We start from the raw sequence: 24456 nt of genomic DNA, 5'->3' as shown, positions 1-24456 counted from the left end.
GAGCGCTGAAAAATGTGCATTTTTTATAACATTTTCCAATATTGCCACACCGGTAGAAACATGAATTGGGTATTTTTGAACCAAAGGTCTGGAGTTTTTAGTTTCCACACCACCATTGAGGTTAGTATTTAGTGTGCGGTTGCTCAATAGCCTTTTATCACTCGTAAACACCGACATATACTAAAAATAAGCACAATCCGTATGAAATATGTACATAAATAAGCAAAAAATTTAAAAATTTTTATGTAAATGAAATTATTTAAAACTGAAATACAAAAGTAATTTAATAATAATAAAGTAATGAACGCGAAAAACATAAGTTATAATTAAAAACATGACTTATTGCGATTTTTTAATATAACACAGAAATTGGGTAACAAAAAAAAAATTCTCAAACAACAACCTTTAATTTTTGTAAAATATCTCAAATACAAATTCAATTCCCTTACCTACGCTTTTCAACCATAGAACATTTACGTATATACAAATTTACATAAACCAACACACAGTTTTCAATAAAATTACATTATGTACATAAGACTAATTAAAAGTAGAAGTCGAAAAGGATATAACGAGCTTTGGATTCTACAAACTCACTTAAATTCAAATTATTACATTTCAATTGAATTAATTTTAAGACAAATAATTATAAACATTTTAACACGTCATTTCTCCATTAAGCAAAAACGAACTGTTTTCATCTGTTATTTTTGGCGCGTTTCTTCTGGCAGTCTGCCATTTCCCCTATCAGCTGTTCAAAATCCCATAGTGTGTGAGTGCTGCCAAGTTTTGAAACGTCCTCATGGGCGCGCTCTCTCTCAAAATGAATAAGTTTCACATCTAGTTATCTATGGTCTGAGACTCGTCATGCACTTTGGCCAGGAGCTGATGACGTGTTTTCTTTTTATTAATTTACTTTTGTTTTGTAATTCTTATTCTATTCTTTGTAATAGTAATCTTAATACTACCTATGTCACTAATATTTTAGAAATAAATGAATTCTTACGTAAAATGTACTGCATTTACATATCACTCCAAGCAACAAAAAATTAAATCCGTTCCACATGCAAATATAATATTTTCTCAATTATATCCGTACCTAAGGGGGTAAATAAAAGTTTAGGTGATTAACTCGTATCTTAACAATTTTATGAAACTTATAAAAGTTTGTTCATAAGGGCGGGTTAACAGTAAGACACACCGGCACCCGTTAACAGCCCTTAAACTAAATTGCACAAAATTCCCTCAAAAAACCATGTTCAAACATGACTCATCTCCCTCTCGTATTTTACCTTTGATGCCTTTTTCTTGTTTTAAGGTAACGATTCCAAAATTTCTCCAAAACCCTTGTGAAACCATTAAAAGTAATGTTTATTCTTGAGAATGCTCCCCTTCCTCCTTTTATCAGTCTATTTCTTATTAACGGATGTGTTTCTGTCAGAATTTCAATTAAATTGCATTAAGGTATTTTACTATCAATGCACCTTCCTACTCCTCTAGGAAAAACAAGTGTTTTGCTGAAAAAATATCGGCCCGCTATGTGGCTCACGAACCGAGATATTTCGAAAAATGGTATCTCCTGTCCGTTTCAATTCAAATTCAGAATATAAATGACCCACTCGGTCGAAAGCTTTTATTTATAGCCAGAGTATTATCTGTAAATTACTATAAGGGGGCCTGAAAGATCTATTCTGCGCTGTCTATGTGCATATATTTCTTAAATACAAAAATATACCTCTGCCAAGAATGTACACGCTAACGGTTCAGACATTTGGTGATGACAAACACCGAAGCTAATCACCCGCTAGCTTTTTAAAATTTGCTTAAGGCTAAACTCTCTCCTTCAAAAGACCCTGCCAAAGTAAATACAAGTATCACGCTCTTAAAAGGTATAAAATGTAAGATTTAGGCGTCAGTAAACAGCCAATATATATCAACACCAAGAAAGGTGATAATGTCAGGATTTTACACTATATCAGCTTAATAATGAATTACCAGCACACCATGACTAATTCCAGGGCAGTGGAGGCGGTTGATGGAGCTCTCAAAGATATTCGGCAAAATTAGACTTTCGTTGTTTTTATAATTATTTTTGTTTAGATTTTAAGTTTTTATAATATTGCCAATTATATACTGTGGAAAACGATGATGGCTGGCATTAGAGAGTACTTGAAAAGCTCATGTTTGTGGCGATTCAGCTCAAGCCCAAATTAACATACATAAGTAAGAAGTAAAATGTTAAGGGAATGCTCTCACGCACTTATTCCTCTAATAAAGAAGAATATATTGAGATATAATATTATATATGTAGGTTTTGCAGTTTTGATGAAAGTCCTCCACTGGTGACTACGAGATGGTAGAATTCATTTGTCGGTTAATTCACGGTTAACTGGAGCGTAGCTTATACAGGGTTCGAATCTCGAAGTGTAACCAATTAAAAAAGCCATACATTTTATTTACAAAATTACTTCTATTCAATTGGAAATAAAAAATTTGTGTAAATAGTACAAAATTAAGAATCAATTTACTTTTGCTCGATATGACTACCTTTTGCCTTGATTATAGCCTTGAAACGGTCCAGAAACGAATCGCAAGCTACCCGAATGTGACTAGCAGGTATTTTAGCCCACTCGCGAACAATGGATTTTTTCAGCGCCTCGAGACTGGGGAATCTTTTAGTTCGGTCCTTGCTTTCCAAACTGGCGCAAAAAGAATAATCAAGAATCATTTCCCGATAATATTTCGCATTTACTTTGACACCAGGCTCGATGAAAACGATTGGAGAGCGCCCATCTGCGGTTACAGCGGCCCAAACCATTACCAATGGCAGGCGCTGCTTTGGATCTTGTAAGACTCGAATTTTATGCTACGGCGGATGCTACGGTCAGATATTTTTAGTTTTTTCGCCATTTGATTGGCACTTCTTCGGGGATTTCGCTGAAATCGCTTATTCGCTTTTTGAACCATTTCACGGGACGTTGCAATCTTTTGATGACCACCTCCATGACGTTTCGCAATGCTAGAGTATCATTATAACGAGTTATGGTGCGAGGAAAAGAAACTTTATTTACTTTTTTACTACTTATTAGATATCCTAATTTTACTTTTACTCAATCTCAGCTTTTGACTGGTGCCTCCCATGCAAATGAAATATTTTGAACGTCGGTTCTGAGATTCAATGATATTTATGTTTGATATGTACATACAAGTATATAGCAGTATGTAGTATGAAGTGCCATGGAACATTCGTTCACAAAAAAGGGAAAATTTTGCGAAGACGAAATGGTGCTTATATGAACCATTGTATATTTTAGAAAGGACTATTTGTACTTTTGGTATGCAATTTATGCGAAAAGTTTGTATTCCTAAATCGTAATAAATAATTGTTTAAAAAACTAAAAAACCACGCTTTAACGACAGATAGAGCTGAAGAGTAGAAAATATTTTTACAATATATAAGGTTGTCAAAAAAGTCCTGCGGTATTTTTATTGAATTTTCAATTGTTCATAAAATTGGTTTTGTTCGATGACGAGTTCCCAACGAGATGCCAACTTCATAATGCTCCTCTTATAGAAACTCGCTTCCCTATTGTCAAAAAACTCGGAGAATCAATTTTCACAGGACTCTCTTGTGGACAACTTCCGACTACCAAGTTCGTTCGCCATTGACAGAAATAGGTGGTAATCACTTAGTGCGAGATCCGGACTATACGGTGGATGCAAAAGAACCTCCCATCCGAGCTCCCGGAGCTTCTGGCGCGTCACCAAAGATATGTGTGGCCTGGCGTTGTCCTGATGGAAGACAATTCGGCCTCTGTTGATCAAAGATGGCCTCTTCTGCATGAGTGCTGCATTCAAGCGGTCCATTTGTTGGCAATACAGGTCCGAATTTAGCGTTTGGCCATAGGAGAGCAGCTCATAGTGGATGATTCCCTGCCAATCCCACCAAACACACAGAAGAACCTTCCTGGCCGTCAATCCAGGCTTGGCCACCGTCTGGGCAGCTTCACCGCTTTTCGACCACGACCGTTTGCGCTTCACGTTGTCGTAAGTGACCCACTTTTCAGCGTCAGTCACCATCCGCTTGAAAAACGGGTCGATTTTGTTGCGATTCAGAAGCGATTCGCATGCATCCATACGGGCAAAAATGTTTTTTTGCGTCAAGTCGTGTGGCACCCATACATCGAGCTTCTTTTTGAATCCAAGCTTCTTCAAATGGTTTATAACGGTTTGACGACTCATGCCCAGCTCTTGGCCGATGCTACGGCTGCTACTATGCCGGTCTCTTTCGATCAATTCAGCGATTTTATCGCAATTTTCGACGACAGGTCTTCCGGACCGTGGCGCATCTTCGATCACCTCTGCACCAGAACGAAAACGTTGAAACCATCGTTGTGCGATGGAAAATGAAACTGTATCGGGTCCATAAACTGCACAAATTTTATTGGCAGCATGAGATGCATTTTTGCCTTTATCGTAGTAGTACTGTAAAATATGCCGTATTTTCTCTTTATTTTGCTCCATGTTTGCGACGCTATAACTCACGAACGACTAAAAGCAAACATCAATTAATCAAACACGTGTTAGCACGTGAAAAGAGCTTTCCAAAAGCTCTAGCGGAAATACCGCAAGACTTTTTTGACAACCTTTATGTAAGAGTAAAATAAATAACAAACAAAAATTTACATAATTTTCAAAAAACGTGAGTTGCTTCATACCATATTCTTATGCTAAATCTACTTTTAAAGAAAGTTCTTCTTTTAAATAATATAATTTTTCGTGGTTATAAATTTATATTTATTTAAACTATGTATTGTGTATTATTTTTTAAACTATTATTTTTTAATAAAAAATTTTAAAAATATTGATTTTTCGTTGTTACTGAGTAGCTTCCACCTAGTTGGCGGTAACTAAAATTTCTGGTAACAATTATATGAAGTTACGAAAAGGAAGAAAAAGTTGCCGAAATTTATATGTTTCTTTATAAAAAATATTTTTATCTGTTCAAATGAATTAAGGAACGGAAAAGCATTTAAAATTAAGTATTCTAACAGAGATAAAAATTTCTTGCGAATAAAATCGTCCGACAAAGTCAACACTTTACAAATAAGTATTCCACATGCTCCCGAATTCGCTATGTTACGGACGCATACTGGTCTTTTACACGGCAAAATGAGAAATTTTGTAATCTGGGTTAATGCTAATTTTATTTCAAAAATATTTCATTCTGAATCTTTCCAACAATTTAACATAATAGATATCATAAGTTATTCCGGGCCTCATATTAACTAATCCCGAAATTTTCGTGATTGCGGGATTGATACCCCTAATACACTTATATATGTACACATATCTGTACATATAACTGCTCGCTCGGATACTTCCTCCAATTTGTGGTATGTGTTTCAATATTTTAATGCAGGGACTCAGACCAGTGACTGCCGAGGTCACACGACCGCTCTTGTTCTAACATTTAATGCTTCATATCCAACCGAAAGTTAGTCACTCAAAAAACCTACTTGGCTACGGCGGCCACTAAACAAAATTATGTAGGGATCAAATATTAAAAAATCAAAAATCGCTTAGCCTCTCTGTCATGCAGTACAGAGAAAATTTGTTGTATGACACGTGTACTTTCTGTCGGAGAAATTCACACAATACACTTTTTCATTCGCCTTTGAGATTTATACTCTTTGACTCTTACACGAAATGTTACTAAGGCGGAGCAGCATTCTCCTGAGTAATTATAATCTATTACTTTATTTTTCTTTCCCTCAACATGAAATTTAACTTCTTTCTTTCTACTTGTCATGGAGAAAACCAACGAATGGTCATCGAGTGATCAAGTGAACAAGTTTCTTACATTTGTTATTGACTATGCTGCTGCTGCTATGAGATGGGTCGCTTAGCTTTGCTCGCAGTACGGTGAAACGATCAACATTCAGTTGAGATCTGCTCGTCAATCGCATCGGTTGTTAATTTTCATTGGCTCAGTTTTAGTACGCGCGTTGAAAATTCAACACTTGGTAGCTATTGCTATTACCTTCATTCCTTTTATTGGATTACTAATTTTGGTGTTTCACACAGTTGCATACAATTAAAGTTGTTTGTTGCTTGAATACTTCGTAGTACCTGGCAGGTAATTATGACGTGGTTTCTCGGTTCTAGTGCAAAAGTCATTTGTATATTGTATAAAAGTGTAAGCAAAAATATACCTTTGCCGGCGCTTATAGTGGGGCGGGGGCCTATTACGCTCATTATCTGTCAAATAAATAGAAGAAAGAGCGGAAGGGAGAAGAATTCGAAAATTTTATCGCGTAGACCTTTAAATATGTATTACTTTACTAATCGCGTGTTGCACTAAGGACTTGAAATTTAATGTATAAAATAAAAATAAAATGTATAATAAATACGAAAAAATAATTAGAAATTGAAGAATTAAGAAAAAGGCGGATATGGCACTATACGAGAGCGATGGTGCTGAGCGTGTGACATACATACAAATATATATGCATGAGGGTTTTGAGAACATTATGTGTTCAGAGCGGTGAATGACACGAGTGTAGGGGAATTTGAACAACAACAACAACAGAAAATGTACGATAGAGTCAACAAATTAAAAGCAAAGAAGCACATGTATATGCCTTCACACATTCATACATACATACATATGCACACGCAGTTTCCACAGATAACACCAAAACTTACAAAAACAGTCCTCATCGTTTGGGGCAAAGTGAAATGCAGAAGTAACTAATAATTGCTCTGCCAGCGAGGCAAGTTAATCTATTACTAAGTTTTTTTTCGAAAGTCAATGAATGGCCTGATAACGAAACAAATACATAAAAACACCCTGCAGGGAAAACTAATTTCAGAGTGGCGCAGTTGAAGTGAAGTTATAGCCATAACTAGACCACTTTTTTCTTCTTCTCTATATTAGTAAATATACAATTTTAGGGTTACAAATTGGGATAAAAAAACAGTACGATCAAATAAAGTATTAAAAATAGTCTAGTAGCGTTAATGCAGGCATATGCTTTGTAGCATATAGTACATACATAAGTCTCATTCATTCTCACAGAAATCTCTCATTCCGACTATTTAACTTTGTAAGCGTATCAAGGATTCCCAGAGTGGTAGAGTGACAATGTATGCATCTGTCATCAGATATTAAAGCCACTCTTATCACTGCCATTACCAAAAAAATCTTCCAGAATAGTAAGGGATTGCAATCCAATGTTAAGTTCGTCACGTATACTGTTGTGGCATAATGACGCAGAATCATCCAAGAACGTAAGTTGAATCGGCTCGAAATTGTGTGCGTGCCAGGACATTGTAATATTCAAGACAACTAACTCTCTGATGACTTGGCGAACTGTGGTTTTTTGGAGCGTCCGATTAGACCAGAGTTGATTTTAGGGCCAAGCATAGCAAATCCAATCGAATACATTAAGGGTTCCAACTCATGAGAGCCTTTGGTGCAATACATACGACAAATGGTTACCTCAATACGTCGTCCATGATTTATTACGTATATTTTGTTTGGAGAATGAGAATAGTCCAGCGCATTTTTTCTGTCAGCGCTCGGCTTTCGCCAAATTTGGATGGTGTACTTATGGGTAAGATGTTTTGAGAATTGTCGGGCTGCATTCTCTTTCCTTCGACAAACTGTCGAATTCATAACCCACCTGTCCCTACCCTTTAAATTTTCTCACTGGGCATTTAGTACAATGTCGAATATTGTTCATAATTCCTATGCCAATTTCAAGCTCGCCGATCGGATCAAGAAACATTTCAATCTTCTGTGATCCCTGCGATAGGGAATGATTTAATCAATATGCCCCAAATAATATACATCAAAAGCTGTAATATGTGTATTATCAAAATGGAGTCCCGTCTTAAATGGATTTTAGCTTAGTTGCTCAGGCCAGGTACTGTGTTAAATGACATGATCTCGGAAGCCAAGATGCAGGTGATTTTCTAAAGATAATAACCGTATATCATCTTTCTTCAACTAATTTAGGTTTTCAGCCTAAGTACCGAACTGAACATCATTGAGCAAAAGTAAATTAGTTTTTCCTACAGGGTACATCTACATACTCGCTGCACATCCATATGTGCACAATTATTCTGTCTCTCCGTTCTCTTTCACTTCCTCCAAAGTATTTACTCAAATACGAATGCGAGTGTTCTTACCGGTTGATCTCATTCTCAGTTTTTTGTTTATTTGTTGCGACATAATACTTATGTTGTATGAATGAAGTTGTTTCAATACCATCAGTATGTATTAAATATCCAAAAGGGAACCTCATTTATGGATACATATTGTAGTTCGTACATAACTATATAGGTTTTTTTTAATCTGTTTAAGCTTGGGGCTTGACTTCTATTTGGTCTTGCATACGAAATCATTAGCTTGGAATTTAAAAAAACACTATAATACATACATACGTATATGTGTATGCTTTTGAAATGCGCCTAGTAGTGAATAGCCGAAACTTTGCTGTTTATAAACTAATATTCGATGAAAGAAGTCATACTAGTTTGAGAGTGAATGGAACCAGTACCAGTTGCAAAATGCCCCATTAGTGGTGTGCGCCAAAGATATATTCGTCTATTACAATAAATAAGAATACTTCAAAAGTTAAGGACTCACGCAAAGAAAATTATACGAATACTAATCTTCATAGTGTCAATCACCTCCCGTTTGCTCCTTTATGAACTAATTCTATAACTGGTATAATGCTGATAGGGGCTGATTAGTTCGTTTTCTTAAAAACACCTTCTGGTAGCATTGAAAAAAGAGTAGTAGTAGTAAGGTAATTTAGCACTGCACAGTAGATTTTCTTCAGGGTATGGGTAAATTTAGCTGTATGAAGGTGTGGGCTTACCTTGTACTCAGCAAGGATCTCGATTGCTTCCGAACTAGATCACATTTCTTCTAACTTTCCATAAAACTGAGTGATAAATGTTGCTGGTGAAAATCTGAAAAAACTTAATAAAAATGTACTTCCTTATTCAATGATATTTCTGTAAAATATATTCGTATAAGCCCACGGTTTTACTTGGACCATCAGTAATTGTAATCAATTAATTTTTTTTTTTTTTCTGAGGCTTGATTATAGTAAGCACAGCACAGATTATTATTATCTCCTTAAATGTGAAAATTGCACTAAATCAAACATCCGTCCCTTTGGCTGCAAATACTATGTAGTTTCTTGTTGTTTACCTTCAATTGTTGTGTGAATTGAATTTTGTAAAGGTGCAAGTGAAAATTTCTCACAACAAGGATCAGATCGATTTCTCTTATTTGACAAGTAATTTTTCAAAACTTTTCGAACGAATTTCCCATCAAAGCTTTCAACTTCTTAAGTAGACAGACCATGTGAGATGTTATGCCTTTTTTTATATAAAAAGAACATACCCCAATTTTTTTTATATGGAGAAAATGCCTTGCACCGTCAACAAAAAAAAGCAAAATTTCGAGAAATCAACGGTATTTTGTACACTTGAAACTTGCACTTTGTTATATTAAAATTTAATAGGCTAAAATCTTCATAGCCTGAAAATTCTAAAAAAATGCCAGTGAGAAAGTTGAAAGCTTGGTGAAATACTGAAAAGTTTGTAAAAATTTTCGAGAAATTTTAAATGAGGGTGTATTTATAATTTTTCAACAGGAAGTATGTGCAGAGAAATCGTAGGAGTACGAATTAAATGGCTAGCGCAAGTACAACATCTAAGAAACACACACGTAAGCAGTTTTCAGTACAGACTTTGCCTATCGTTAAAAAAAGTATAGAAATTAAAATTCTAAGCGGATACAACGTTTTTGAATTTTGTCATAGAAAATTTAGTACAGGTCAATTGTGTGATGTACATATTATTATCGTACTCCCAGCCAACCGTGCTCACTTAACTAGCTCTTTACATAGGTTCTCTGTACACATCCACACATATAATATGCACATATGTACATATGTAGGCGTATGTGATTTCCACATCTCTCAGAGGAAGGCGTGAGTTAATTATTGCAGTGGTCGTGAAATAACAGTTAGAACATTCAAATACCTACCTGCTGATCAGAGAAAAAGAAGTACAACAAACAAACCAAACAAACATTTAAATAAAATGTCTGTATGTGTATTAGTAAAACAATCAGGTCAAAATAAAAGAGAAGAAAGTCTAAAGAAGGTAAACAAGCCAAAGGCAAGAACTACTGAAGTATATGAAGTATTTACAGGGTGGTGCAAATAAGAGTATGTTTTTAAAGATAAAATAAAATATATGAAACTCAATTTCATTTATGTGGCTTCCTCCGTTGAGCGCAACTTACGGCTTTGTCTCATACATGGTTCGGCCGATAATTTTTGCTGTTATATGGATAATTTTATGAGCATCCGCAGGGTGTCTTTATTTCAAAGCATCCTGCAAAAAGTTTACCAGCACCAACTCCCAGCTGCGAGGCTGCCCATTGGCAGCTCTAAATCAACTAAAAGCAAGACTATCGAAATAGTGCGTAAAATATTTATAAGGCATTTGACTTGGTGGACCATCTGATGCAGCAAAAATAGGCCGAGTTCATATCTTCAATTTCAGTTAACATCTAAATTAATAAGCGTACCAAAAACTTACACGTTCGGTTTTCCCCGATCACCAAATATGGCAATTTTCTTCATATGCATAATCGCCGAGATGGAAGTGTGACTCATTAAAAATTTATCTTCAATTAATGTACTACCTTTCTAATAGTTCCTTGTTGAAGCGACTAATTTCAAACACTGATTGACAGATTTTGAGTGTCAATTCAAAAATTTAACTGCACTTGGGCCATTTTGTACATACACATGTAAGAGTGTCATACGAGGTCAGAGACCTTTATTGTATGCACAAAGCCCAGCGAAAGAGAATCACAAAGTTCTTATCAGTTTTGGGTTGCTCTTTTGAGTAAATTTAAGAAAATTCGTTTGGTTAGTTAATTTTTCTTAGCTTACATGCTGACATTCCCAAGGTTCAGTATCCCAGTGGTAGACTGAGAGGCAGTACTAACGAAAACCTACTGGAAGTCGAAGAAGGCTCATAGGACATTTTTAATCAACTCGTTGGCTCTTTCTGTATAATTTATCACATACGAGAACCTCTGTTTACAGCTATGAAAACTACGAGACACAGATGATCCAGCCTGATCTACCGGAACTACTCTTTTCGGGCGAATTTAGTGGTGGTTTTAAAGAAATTGTCGATAGCACCACAAATTGACATTTCTGACACCAGGGTTATTTATTTTTTGCAACTTACTATTTTTTAAGGAGCCAGATACCTGTAAACGGCCATATTTTCCCTGATTTTCATTAAAATTATTTAAAAGGAAGAAGTCAATTATTATTATTTATACATTAAAATAATAAAAAAAAAATTCGCGGAATAAAATGATTCAAAGAAAAATTAATTTTGGGGCGAATTTTCCTACCATTTTTGCTTCGAAAAAATTATTTTTACGAAAAATTTTCGAAAACTTGTAAATTCACATAGAAAGTAATATCATAAAAAAAATGTGTCCAAAATTTCGGGGAGATCGGTGAATAAATTTTCGAGTTATCGTGTACACCAATTCGAAAAATATAGTTTTGAGAAAAACGCATCTAAAGTTGGCAACGTAACTATACCCAGCGCTCGAACGCAAAGAATAGAGCCGTCACGGCTGACGATCTATAATATTATATAAGAAATACTTAAATTTACGTTCTAAAAAATTGTTTGGCATATTCTTAAAGGATTATATTTTATGAAAAAAAAATTTTGTTTCGAAATTTTTTAGGTATCTATCCCCTTAAGCCATCTTGATATAAGCAAGTTTTCGGTGTCATACGGGTATTTTTATACTGAGGAATACTATTTTAGTAACTGCCTACTATGTAGTATCAGTTAATAAAATTATTAAAAAAGAAAGATAATTTCTCAGTTGTCGTGTTTTTAGTCAACATCGACGCTGGCACCAGTTTTCCGTCACCACGTAAGCGTAAAACTAATTGCATATTTTCTCAGCACTTCCGAAAATTGTATTGTTTCCACTTGTTAACATTCCTTTTCCCCACTCCACGTTTTCATAACATATTAATTAAAAAATTTATGCTATGATTTCTGATGACTTTCCGCTTTAATTAGCGTTTAAAAAGTTTTGTTGCCTGCAACTTTTACCACTTCACGTACATACAAATACATACACGACGCACTAATTTACTCAAATGATTTGGTACTTTTACCGCCCTCCATATAATAGAGGGAAAAAAAACAAAAATTATTTCACATACTTTCTTTTGCTATTTCATAGAAATAATTTCTTATTTTTTAATGATGTTTTCACCTTCAAACACTTATTTGGTTCATATTTTCAATATGCGTGGATTTGCCCAAACAAAACACCCACTCAAGCATCATTAATTCCCGTGTGGTCATCGTTTTTTTTATGTAACACTCTGCCAAATGTTGATAATTATAAATGTGGCCAACATTTGAAGTGGCGATTTCACCAACGAACAGCCAAAGTTCGAAATTGCGTTGCGCATGCGTTTTTGGGTTTTATTTGGAAACTTTCTTTGAATGGCGCATTTGAATATAAAAGACATATGTATGTATGCACATAGTATGTAGATGCAGATGGCGGAGAAGGAGAAGGAGGAAAATCGAATTTCACAATTCGTTCCACCTCCACAAAGAAAAACAATAATAATGAAAAGAAACCGCGATTGCATAATACAATGGGAAATTGCAAATGCTACAGACATACATATATATGTACATACATATAAATAGCTGCGGTAATAATATGAAGATTCATACTCCTGCACACGTACATACATGCATTATTACATATGTATGTAGATACGCATGTACTAAACATGAATGGCCGGTATGTGATGAAGTATTTTTTACACTGGGCAGAAATCGTTAAAATTATAAGAATAAATAATTGAAAAATATCAATTAGGTCTACAAGTTGAGTGCTCGCTCCAATAATCACTAAAGAATAATTTACTATAATTTGGATCAACTGTCAATAGCTAACATAGTACGAGGGTTGCTTTTAATATTTTGCTCCGAGTAATGAAAACACGGAAAAATAATAATGGAAATTGCTTTGTTTTTTTTTTTCAAAATATTCTCCTTTTGCGTTTACTTGAACCAATTTTCAAAGCAGATGTGGATACATCGAAAACGAGCTGTATAGGGGCTTCAACAACTCCTTCATGCGTTGAAAAACGTTGACATCTTGCATTTAAGTTTTGATGTTCAGGAACAAAAATAAATCATTAGGTGTCAAATCAGGGCTGTAAGGTGGATGGACCATTAATTCAATTTTTTAGTGTTCAAATACTCTCTTGTGTGAGGCGATACGTGAGATTTCGCATTGCCTTGATAAAGGATTATTCGTCTTGGATGGTTGGCTTTGCTTAACTCTGGGATAATTTCTGGCTAGTAAATGGCACTTGTGTAGCACTCAGAATTGACTATTTTAAGTTTGGGCAGTTGACAAAATTTTCCGAAAAAAGAGGTGACCGTTTTTTTTTTTTTGTCGGGACAGACTAGCAAGTGCAGCACTCAGACTCAATTAGGTTCATTGTACTGCACTCGTATACCCTTTTTAATTTTCTTTAAATCTACTCGACCTCCGAAGAAATCTGAATAAACCTTGTCGTGCCAAGGAGCCAAGGTGGTCACACATCAGTGCCAAAGACCCGAAAGCTGATTCGAGCGAAGGCTGGGCAGACGCACAGAAAATGGTCCGCCGTCTCATACTCCTCTCCACCTGCTGGGCAGCGTGCACTGTCTGCACTACATTTTCCATGTGCTTTGTCCATAGAAAGTGGCCCGTCATCAGTCTAACCAGCCTCCTACAGTCCCCTCTGCTTAGTGACAGGAGGCACTGCGACAGTCGGTCAGACATGACAGATAACATCAGTTTTGCCTCTCTCAGCCTGCCAAGCTCGCTTGTGGATTGCAGTAACCATTTTGTTACCCGTGGCTTTGCTGGCTGCAGAAGGGAGTGGCAGAACGGGCTCCGGGCCAAGGAAGCTGGTGACCGTTTATTTCGATTGTCTTCTTCCGCGAACAACTTGCGTTGGATTAAGCTAGTCTTCTAACATAAAATATCGTCAATTGCGGTTTTGTTTTTGTTTTTGTTTTAAGACTCATATGCATAGATTAAAACTTCGTCACCTGCGAAGATGTAATAGACGTGTTTGGAACTACCATGGCTAAGTTTATTTAATATTTCTTTACACCAATCGGCTCGAGTACTTTTTTGAGGGAGAAAAAATCTTCTTGACGGCCAACTGTTCGTGCAATATTGAATGTATGCTAGTCACACTAATGCCCAAATATGTCTCTATCCTACGATATATTACATGATGATCTGGCGTTATCAATTTAGGCGCGGCTTCGATTGTTTCTGGCATAACAATCGTTTTTGGAGGGCCTTCACGAAATTCATCCTGCAAGGATTAAAGACCACGTTGGAATTCGTTGTACCAACATTTCGCAGTGTCTTAGTGTGGTGCTTTAATGCCAAAAGTCGAAGTAAGTCGATCAATACATTCCTGACTCAATTATCAGTCGTAATAAATCACCCCACAAAAATATACCATCTTTTGGGAGTGATAAATTTTGCAACTTACTGCAACAAATAAAGCTCATAACACAAAACGTTATATGTAACTTTATCCTAAAAAATACCAATCTTTTCGATAAAAATATCGAATTATAGCTCATCACACGTTGGGTTGCAACGGCATAAAATATAAAAGACAACATTCGTATCTATGAGTTAAAACATATTTCGGTCAACCTTTAAGCTCCGCACTTAATGGTCTCCGCCATATTTATGTTCCATTATGCTAAGAAAATTTCAAAGAACTCAAGGGTCTACATACTTCAAATAAAAACCAAAGAGATATTCTCATTAACTACAACGATCGCTCGTTTGTTGGAAGCACACCATAACCAAAAAACAAAATTGTACGTATATTTATGTACACGACTCTTGTTTTCTATTGTGCAAAAATTCATGGCGATATCTAATATGTGGTACGAAATTAAACCCTCTATAGAGAGATTTACAATTTTTACAAATAGTGTCGTACGTCAATCATATTTGCAATGGAGCGCGTGAAGGTCAAGATAAAAATTTTCATCACTCAAAATCATGACTAAAAAGTTATTCAAAGACAAAACTGGATGATTAATTTATGGAAAAATTACGGAAACAGTATCTCATTAGATGAAGAAGTGAATTTACTTTTATTTAGGGAGGCGCGGGAAATTAAAGCCGTTTTTCTCTCATAAAAAAAAACTATACATACTTAGTCCCTTCCTTTAGAAACTTCCTAAGGTTAATTAATTATTAAAGTTAATTAAATAATTAAAATTAAATAATTAATTAAGTTTCCTTTTCATTTAATTTTACATACTAAATTTCCGGATTATTCTGAAAACGAAGAGAACTGCTAACCAAATATTTTTCAAGAGGCCGTCAAAATGATTTCATTACCATTTTATCAAAATTATATAAAAAAAAGTGGTAGGGCAATAACAGTTTGCCCAAATATTTCAGCGTGAAGCTCCTACCTTAAAATTTGAAGTTTTAGAAGAAAAGGCAGACATATGACAGCCTTGGCGTTTCCAGGTTACCGTCCATGTCTAGAGAGCATTGGAAGAATGAACAAAAAATATTAGATGGGATAACCACTAACATTTCGATAAGGATGCGGGCTTAGAACTAGTCAAATCATACGTACAACGCAAGAGGTAACGTAATAATAACACTGTTCAACAATTTTACAAAAATGTTATATCACACGAACAAACGTGAATAATTACGGAAGATGATTCAAGTTTTAAAATTTTTGGCGCAAGTGCGAGTAATTTATCGAAAATAATATATATAAAATTACTGCAAATATAATTTTTGTCCAGAGAGTTTTATAGCAGACCCTTCCTTATCATAGAACTATGAACATTAGGGCGAATCGATTTGGACGTTACGCAATTGTTTAGCTTAGATAGAAATAAAAGTGAATTTGTGTTATCAGAGATAGAAATAAAAGTGAATTTGAGTTGGGGGTAAAATTGGTTGTACGGGTAAAATGCTAAGAATGTAATTCAACCTACCAAAGGTTGCCTAAACAATCGCAACCTCCGTGAAAAAAAACATACCTGAAGGCATAATCTTTTATAATGATTAGCGTTTGTTCGTGTTGAGCATCCAGTTTTGGACAGTGGAATTAAGCTTTTTTGTTATGACAGTGTGGCTCAAAGCGTATACTCGTACTCATTTTTGAATAAACTCTACGCTATGCATGATTCAATTATTAAAGGTTTGCTCACTTGTGACTTTAGAATTTTGACACTCCCTTACAAAAGGTCGCATTTAAGAAGGGCGTAGAAAGTGGAAAAATTAAATACCTTTTTGGTAAAAATGGTAGCAAAACACGTTTTCTTTTTACTTAAATTATAACTGGTACAAACATAAATTGCCAGGAATGATATTAAAAAAAATGTTTTAAGTTAAACCCAGACTGATATTTTGCGAATTAATTTTTAAATTGAAACCTGATCTCGAAGTTGGGAAGTTTAACCAATATGAAGCTATAATATTACCTAAGCAGTATGGCCTTTATGAATTCCTTGTGCTTTGCTTTACTATGCTATGCCCACATAAGTTTGGAGTTTTGACCCCCAAGTCGCGATTATTCATTCCTAACTACTTGACAAACTACCACGGGCATGAAACACCAAATGATAGAAAATGTTGTTTGTAATAGCAGAGGCTCCTCGACAGGCAATGGCACACCTCCGAGTGTATTTCTGCCATGAAAAAACTCCTCATAAAAAGCCATCTGCCATCACGAGGCTATGATTAGTTCCATATTGCTAAATGAGCTCTTGTTGGTAACTTATTTATCTTTGAAGTAACGTAGTAAGTACTTCCCCCACCTGTATTTGAAAGGCATTGGACTCAAATTGTCAAAACGTCCATCTTTCATGTTCATTGCCCCAAAAAGATGCTTTGTGATATCCTGATTTAAGCTGTATGTCAGTATGTTTTCCATATCGTCTTGGTTATTCACATACCGAGCAAGTGCTTATACACCCTTTTGAAAACGAAATGTTTTTCCTACAAATTTTACATTTCTTCCACTTTTGCTAAAAATTTCTAGAGTTAACAACCCAGTGTCTTGCTAAGGGAGCCGATTTGTCAAGAGGGAATGAGAAAGCTGCTTACTGAGCAAACCTTTTATTATTGAATCATGTACGCTATGGTGGTCATCGCGCTTCAATTTGCAGTATTCGTTTCTCATATTTCGCCACAAAGTGTGTGTATCTAATATTTAAAGCATATTGGCCATGTAGATATTTTATGGCGTCTTCAGGTATTGGCCAGTATTAGAAAATATTTATATAGAAGAATAAGATGTAGAGAAGCCTAGAAGAAGACAATTCCATTTTTCTAATAAATGTTTTTAGTAATCTGTATCTCATGTTTATAAGGTTTTGTACCAAAAAATCTTATGGGACTGTTTTGTCATTGCTTGGCTTAATATTGTTTGAGTGCGTGTTTAATGATGAGTATAGATGAATTGAAGTGTTGATGAAATTTATGGAACTCTAGGCATGTGTCCCTCTAACAATGCCTAAGAGACTTTTTCGCCCTGACCTTTGATATATCTCTCCTCTATTTTCTAATTTAGTTAAAGAAGTTCAAAGGACTAGTGGAAGGCGAAGACAAGACAAACTATCTTCTGTCGTCACACAAACGATGGTTTTGCCAGTTGAAATTTCGAAATAGTAGGTGACTCCCTACTAATTGGCAGTCACAATCACAATTACATCACTTCTGAAATTGAAGAGTATAGTTTCCTCAAAACCACCTATGAGGCCAGTTTGATAAACCAAGGGACTCAGTTCCTACTTATTTTCATGTGGTTTGCTGCTTTTTACGAGTAAGATCGAAATGATTCTTTTCATTCCAACAATTGAGGTGAAAGCTTTTGAAATCAAGGAAAATTATCATTTTTCATTTCGATTCTGGGTAATTTTCTTTGTGTCGGAGTGCGTAATAGTTCTGCATACGTCCCACGCGAAGACTTAAATTCGCTTAGTATTTCTAGTTGCTGTCAGTTCGAGTAAAGAAAGAGAATTTGGTATTTTCAAAATATCTACTTAACTGAGATTTAATAAAATATTCGTATAACTATCTTCCGCAGCATTACCCATTAACACATTTATAAGGAAAAAATTAAGAATGTTGCACTGTGCCAATGGCAGGTTGTTTATTAGATCAGATGGCCGGTTGCTGCATTGCTGTAGACATTCGGCGCCAGTGCGTAATCTCTTCAGCTTTACAGCTTTCGTTAATTATTATGCAACTGTTTGGCCATCATCCGATCCACACAACTGCAGCTGCATGCAAAATACAAATTTACAATAACAAAGCTACCGGCATTGAATTCGATGCGCCAGCCAAGACAAATTGGTGGTATGAATAAAAATTGCTGCTGATTGGTAGCTGATATGGCTCCGAATGGGGGATGTACGACTTGAAATTGATGGCGGCGATGTGCGTGAATTACTAATAAATTTCTGAAGCTTTGATTAACATTACATACTCGTACATCTATGTAGTTAAAGCACATCTAAATAGAGTAAAACTCAAATCGCTAATATCAATTAAAATACAATACAATAAACAAAAATTTATTAATTTAAAAATTATCTTATACTCGCAGTACCGGGAAAGCAACTCCCGAATCTAGGGGGCACTGAATTCAAATAAAGTAGGCACAGCGTCAATACCACTAAGACCGAAATTTTACTTTATATCTCCATTCCAACCACCGCATTTAAACAGGATCCGGCTCAAGCTATCTATCGGGGTAAAATACGTTGGCAGTCAGTTCTGCGTTACCGGAACGATCCGGATTTGTATCCTTCACTCCAGTAGCACTCGTCAAGCATTTAAGGTTAATGCTTATGCTATTACAATAGCATCAACAACCTTGGAGTAATGTTTTATAGGAAGCTAAACTAGAACCAAAACTTGTAATAGCGTACCAGGGAATCCATTGTCGCCCTATACGCCTGCAATGAAGCCATAGCAAAAAGAGCCACATATAGTGCACTGACTTTACACAAAGGTAGTCAGAGCCTTTCTTTCATATGGAGTTTGTGTCTTATAGCAAGCGTTAGAAAAACCAAAATCCAGGAGCAAAGCAGAAAGGTTGCTATGAAGAGCATGTTTGCTTGTCGCGGGCAAACTGGTTTCTTCCCCACCTTTAAATCACTTTCCGGTGCTTTTTTTGCAAAACAATTGTATGAAAAATACGTGGCTGGTTGCAATCAAACTAAATTGAATGCAAATCTGGTCAGGAAAGTCCTTCGGAGACAATCCCAGAAGACCTTTGTGAGCTGGACTACACGATCCTTCGCTTTTGCTTTGAAAATAGTTTCTTCACAAGAATTTGCGAAAGCAATGAATGAAAAAACCCACGGATCTCAGACCTTAGCCATTTTACTGTTGGATCAAAGCAAGTCTATAAGATTGGAAGTGGCATCTAATTTAGAGAGCTCTTAGTGAACTTCAATTTGTGACACCCGGTACATTATCGTGACTTTTAGGCTAAGTTAACAGCAGTAAGTAAGGCAGCCTTATTTAAAAAAGTTCTATTGAAATTTACTCCAACAGCCAGTCTGCTGTCAAATTCCTACATTTCATTATCAACTTCTCGAAAATAGGTATGGAATGAAGGAGCTCCTTGCATGAGATGGATGTGAAGTACATTACGATATAACGATGCGTAACACCTTCTGAAGATTCCCAGGCTTAACAAAGAAAACACGTTCCTTTTGTTCAAAATTACAATAGCTGATAAATAACAACGTAATTTCCATCAAGAACAGGAATGAGGAAGAAGTGAATGCACGCCATCTATGGGTTAGGTTCGGGACTTTTCATCCCATGGAAATTGTGGCAGGGACATTCTGCCCCAAGTTGTAAGGACTGCGCATAACACGAGCGTTCTTCTATCTTTGTGTAAGCCTCAACTTACTTCGGCTTTTATTGAATTGACAAATAGCGGAGTGATCAGAGACTCCGCGTGCTGTTTGACAAGAGAGGTACGAAATAAAAAAATTAGATTAGTCTAAACCTTAAATTCGTACCTTAAATCGAACGTCGTACCAGTCATTCATAAGATAGAGATAGAAAGTTTCTGTAGTGTCTTTCAAATGTGGGTTAACAGAATATGCCATCGCAAAGTTTTCCGGGGTAGTAACTTGAGTAAACTACAGTTTCATAAATAATGGGAACGTGTGCTCTTTATAGGGTAGTAATAATACTACTGTGGGCAAAAAGTAAGGTGAATTCATTTGTCAAACTTCGCGGGATTAAAATTTCGCTCTAGTTATTTTTTTCATGAGTTGGCAGCACTGTTAATAACATCTGAGCCAACTTTCATGTGAATGTCATTATCAGTAATATATTTACGCTTGTGTTTACCAAATGACCAAGAGTCCATTTTTCGATTTTTACAATGTCTGATTTGATTGAGCAGAGAAGTGCCATCAAATTTTGTTTGCGGAATGAAATTTCGGCTGCGGAAACGTTTAGCATGTTGCAGAAGGCATTTTGTGATTCGACCATGTCGCAGAAAAATGTTTATAAGTGGTACAAAGACTTCAAAGAGGGTCGAGAACGTGTTGATGACTTGGAGCGCTCCGGACGGCCATCGACGTCAACAGATGACCAACACGTCAATAAAGTGAAGGAGTTAGTGCTCAAAAACGTCGGTTGACTGTTAAAGAACTTACTGATATGATCGGAATATCAGAAGGATCTGTGAAAACCATTTTGAAAGACCATTTGGGCGTACGAAAAGTCAAATCTCGTTTGGTACCGAAAACTCTCAATTACTTGGAAAAAAGTCATCGCGTTGATGTGTGTGAAACAATGCTTTCAGACTATCAGGACAAGCTCAAATGCATCATTACGGGAGATGAGCACGTCAAAGTCGTTCAAAAATAAAGGTCATGATGACAGTTTTTTTTCGATTTTCGTGGTGTGGTGCACTATGGGTTCCTTCCACCTGGCCAAACTGTTAATAAGGAATATTGTTTAAGCGTTATACGTCGTTTACGTGAAGCAATTCATCTAAAAAGACCAGAATTATGGGCCAACAACTCTTGGTTTTTGCATCACGATAATGCACCGTCTCACACTGCACTCGTTCTTCGTGACCATTTCGCCAAAAATTCCACGCATATCGTTCCGCAACTACCGTATTCGCCTGATTTGGCTCCGTGTGACTTCTGGCTATTCCCCAAAACTCAAGAGACAACTCCGGGGAACGCGTTTCGAGTCGATTGAGGAGATAGAAGCTGAATCGAAGAAGGTGCTGATGGCTATACCGGAAATGGACTATTTGGCATGTTTCGGGGATTGGAAAAACCGTTGGCATAAGTGTATTTCATCGAGAGGGGATTATTTTGAAGGGAATGAAATTGATTTACAAGAATAAATAAAGATTTTTCATTTTACAACCAAATTCACCTTACTTTTTGCCCACAGTAGTATAGAGTAATAATTGTGTTTTGTTGGTCTTCTCACTGAATTTTTTGTGTGTGCCCTCGAACGACAGATGGTTTTGATGAGAACTTTTTTCAAAGCACAAGTCCACTCGGAGACTTGTCATAACCTACCAAAGCGTGACTAAAATAAATAAATAATTTTTTTCGCCGAGCTCCTCCTCCTATTAGTCGTGTACGTCTTGATGTTGTTCCACAAATGGAAGGACCTACAGCCGACTCTGAATGGCAATTGGTTTTTATGAGGAGCTTTCTCATAGCAGAAATACACTCGAAGGTTTGCCATTGCCTGCCGAGGTTAGAAAAAAACTGTTTCTATTATTTGGTGTTCATGCACGAAGATTCGAACCTACGAAGGAGTGACTGCTATTAGAAAAAGCGTCATCTATCATTGATGCATCATACTCCGGCCTCGAACCCGAGACTAAGGGACGCACAACTACACTAAGCTAGGGAGGCCGGCTTATTTCTTATACATTGGTGCATTCGATTTTTGTTGTTTGACAAATACAGATCACTTTCTATCAACAGCAGTTTAATGAGTATCATTTTTTTACTTTTTCTTTGCAGTTAATATAAAAACAAAAAACAAACACTAAATACCAAAATGTTGAAATTCGTACTTATCGCAACGTGCCTTGTGTTGGCGTCAAGCGTGCGCGCTCAAGAACTGAAAGTCGATGTCATCAGTACGCCGGAGGTGTGTGAACAAAAGTCGAAAAGCGGTGACATGCTGACAATGCACTACACAGGCACACTGACAGATGGCAAGAAATTCGATTCGAGGTAAGTGCACGAGACAAGCGAGCAATAGTAATGAAAGTGAAAGTTTGCACTTCACTTGGGAAAGGGATTTAATTAATTTTTCAAATAAATTTCAAACTTTTTTCGTGACTTTCAATTTAAATAAATAGTCTATTTATGACACTTCTAGAAGCGCATACATTTCCTTTTAGGCCCTTTCACCTGCGACACTGCTGGCACTGTTGCAAGCTCAATACGCTTTTGCTCATAAATTAGGCGCCGCTATCAGCGAGATAAGCAAATAAGATAAGCGTACTGTCGCTGCTTTTTGTTTTGGCGTTATTTATAACCGCTGCCACTTGACTGCGATTTTTATAACACTATTTGTTGTTGTTGCCATTGTAATTAGATTTTTGGCGGTTTCTGCGTTTGCCGGATGGCATCTACCGCAAAGTGACTAATTTTTACTAGGCCACCCAAGTCATTCTATACGCACTTTTTTGGTGAAAGCGCATACCTACATACATACTTATGTATTTACGTACACACGAATGATGTTTGGTTGCCACAAAAGTGCGAAAGTGCAACACACTGTTGCCGAAAAATGTTGTCGTCGAAACCCAATTAACAAACATTGCCCCTTTCTCCAGCACACACCACAGTGCGCACTTTCTCAGTTATGCGCTGTTGTGACGTACTGATTTATTTGCCCCTAGTTGACTTTACTGGGACGCCGCTATTGTAATTAAATTACATGCCAACAACAAAAGCATATGCCTTTTGGTCTAACAAATGGATACAAGCGGTGGGAGATCAGGCAGCGATGCGTCATTATAAAGTATATACATAGTATACAAATACTCGTACAAACATTCACATACATATGTGTGTGTAGAGATATGTGTGGATACACTGCTTGCGATAAATGTACATACTTACAAAATAGTAAAAAAGTGCTGTTTGCGGATAAACGAGCTATTGTTGTAATATATACACAAATATATGCATGTATACATGTGTGTGTGTACGAGTATATATGTATTTTTGTACTTGCTGAAATATTAATCCATTTGGTTATCCATTTTTATATGCTTATCAGTTTTACCCACTTCATTATACAGTAAAATTTGTGTATCTATTACAAAGATTTCTGTGTGACGACATTTTTTCAACACTCAGCATTATTCTAAATTTTTTCAACTACAAGTAGTTACTCTCTCAAATATAAATTTACACCGAACCCTTTTCATTGCGAAGGCATTTCCATGAAAGTAAAACACAAACATAAAAGCTCCGTCGTAACCGGGTGAATTGGTGCTTGACTACCATTCAAAAGTACACAAATTCGAAACCCAATTCATGAAACACCAAATGTTAATAATGGCCGCCCCTCGGCAGACAATGACAAACCTCCGAATGCATTTCTGACACTAAAAAGTCAATATATGTATGATTGCACTCAAAATTATGCTCCTATGATAACATATTTGTACATCTAAAGGGTGTTAAAAAAATTTAAGGCAAAATATTTAAAGAGAGATATAGAGATAGTAAGTATCAAAAGAGGTAAACAAGTCTTTAAAAAACTTCAGTAGGCAAAGTAATGATTTTGGAGATAGGGTGCCTTTTATATGTCGGGATTAGAGAACAAAAACAAATTTTAATCATCGAAAATCACTTTATTGTTTTTCAAAATATTCTCCATGAAGATCTATACACTTTTGCATGCGTTTGAACCAATTGTCGAAGCACTTTTGCCACTCTGAATGGAGGTACCTCCAAAACATGCATTCCGAATGTCGCAACCGCATCTTCAGGTGTCGAAAAACGTTGACCTCTCAGTTTGTTTTTTACGTACGGGAATAAAAAGAAGTCATTCGGTGCAGAGTCAGGACTATACGGCGGATGACCCATTAATTCGATGTTTTGGGTGCTCAAAAATGCAGTTGTTTGAGCCGACGTGTGAGAGCTCGCATTGTCCTAGTGAAGAGTGATCCGTCTTTGGCAATTGGTTTTCCTAATTTCTTGGAAGACAACTGGCAAACAAATGGTTGTGTACCACTCAGAATTTACTGT

At 36.2% G+C, this 24456-nt stretch overlaps 1 protein-coding gene across 4 annotated transcripts in view; it reads left to right on the top strand.

The window, feature by feature from the left end:
- Positions 1-24456, top strand: part of LOC129245222 (FK506-binding protein 2) — a 65953-nt gene that overhangs the window by 2813 nt on the left and 38684 nt on the right. Inside the window, exons 1-3 of one of the 4 annotated variants that reach the window (XM_054883261.1) lie at positions 5938-6026; positions 6088-6139; positions 22207-22422. In XM_054883261.1, coding sequence (XP_054739236.1) covers positions 22244-22422 — 179 coding nt within the window. In that variant the 5' untranslated portion in view covers positions 5938-6026; positions 6088-6139; positions 22207-22243. Of the gene's footprint in view, positions 1-5935; positions 6140-22206; positions 22423-24456 lie in introns of those variants that run through there. The other 3 variants (XM_054883260.1, XM_054883263.1, XM_054883262.1) reach the window with 3 other exon arrangements.

The sequence above is a fragment of the Anastrepha obliqua genome, chromosome 4, assembly GCF_027943255.1.
Source record: "Anastrepha obliqua isolate idAnaObli1 chromosome 4, idAnaObli1_1.0, whole genome shotgun sequence".
In the NCBI taxonomy this organism is placed as follows: Eukaryota; Metazoa; Arthropoda; class Insecta; order Diptera; family Tephritidae; genus Anastrepha; species Anastrepha obliqua.
This window is presented reverse-complemented; position numbering and strand designations above follow the sequence as displayed.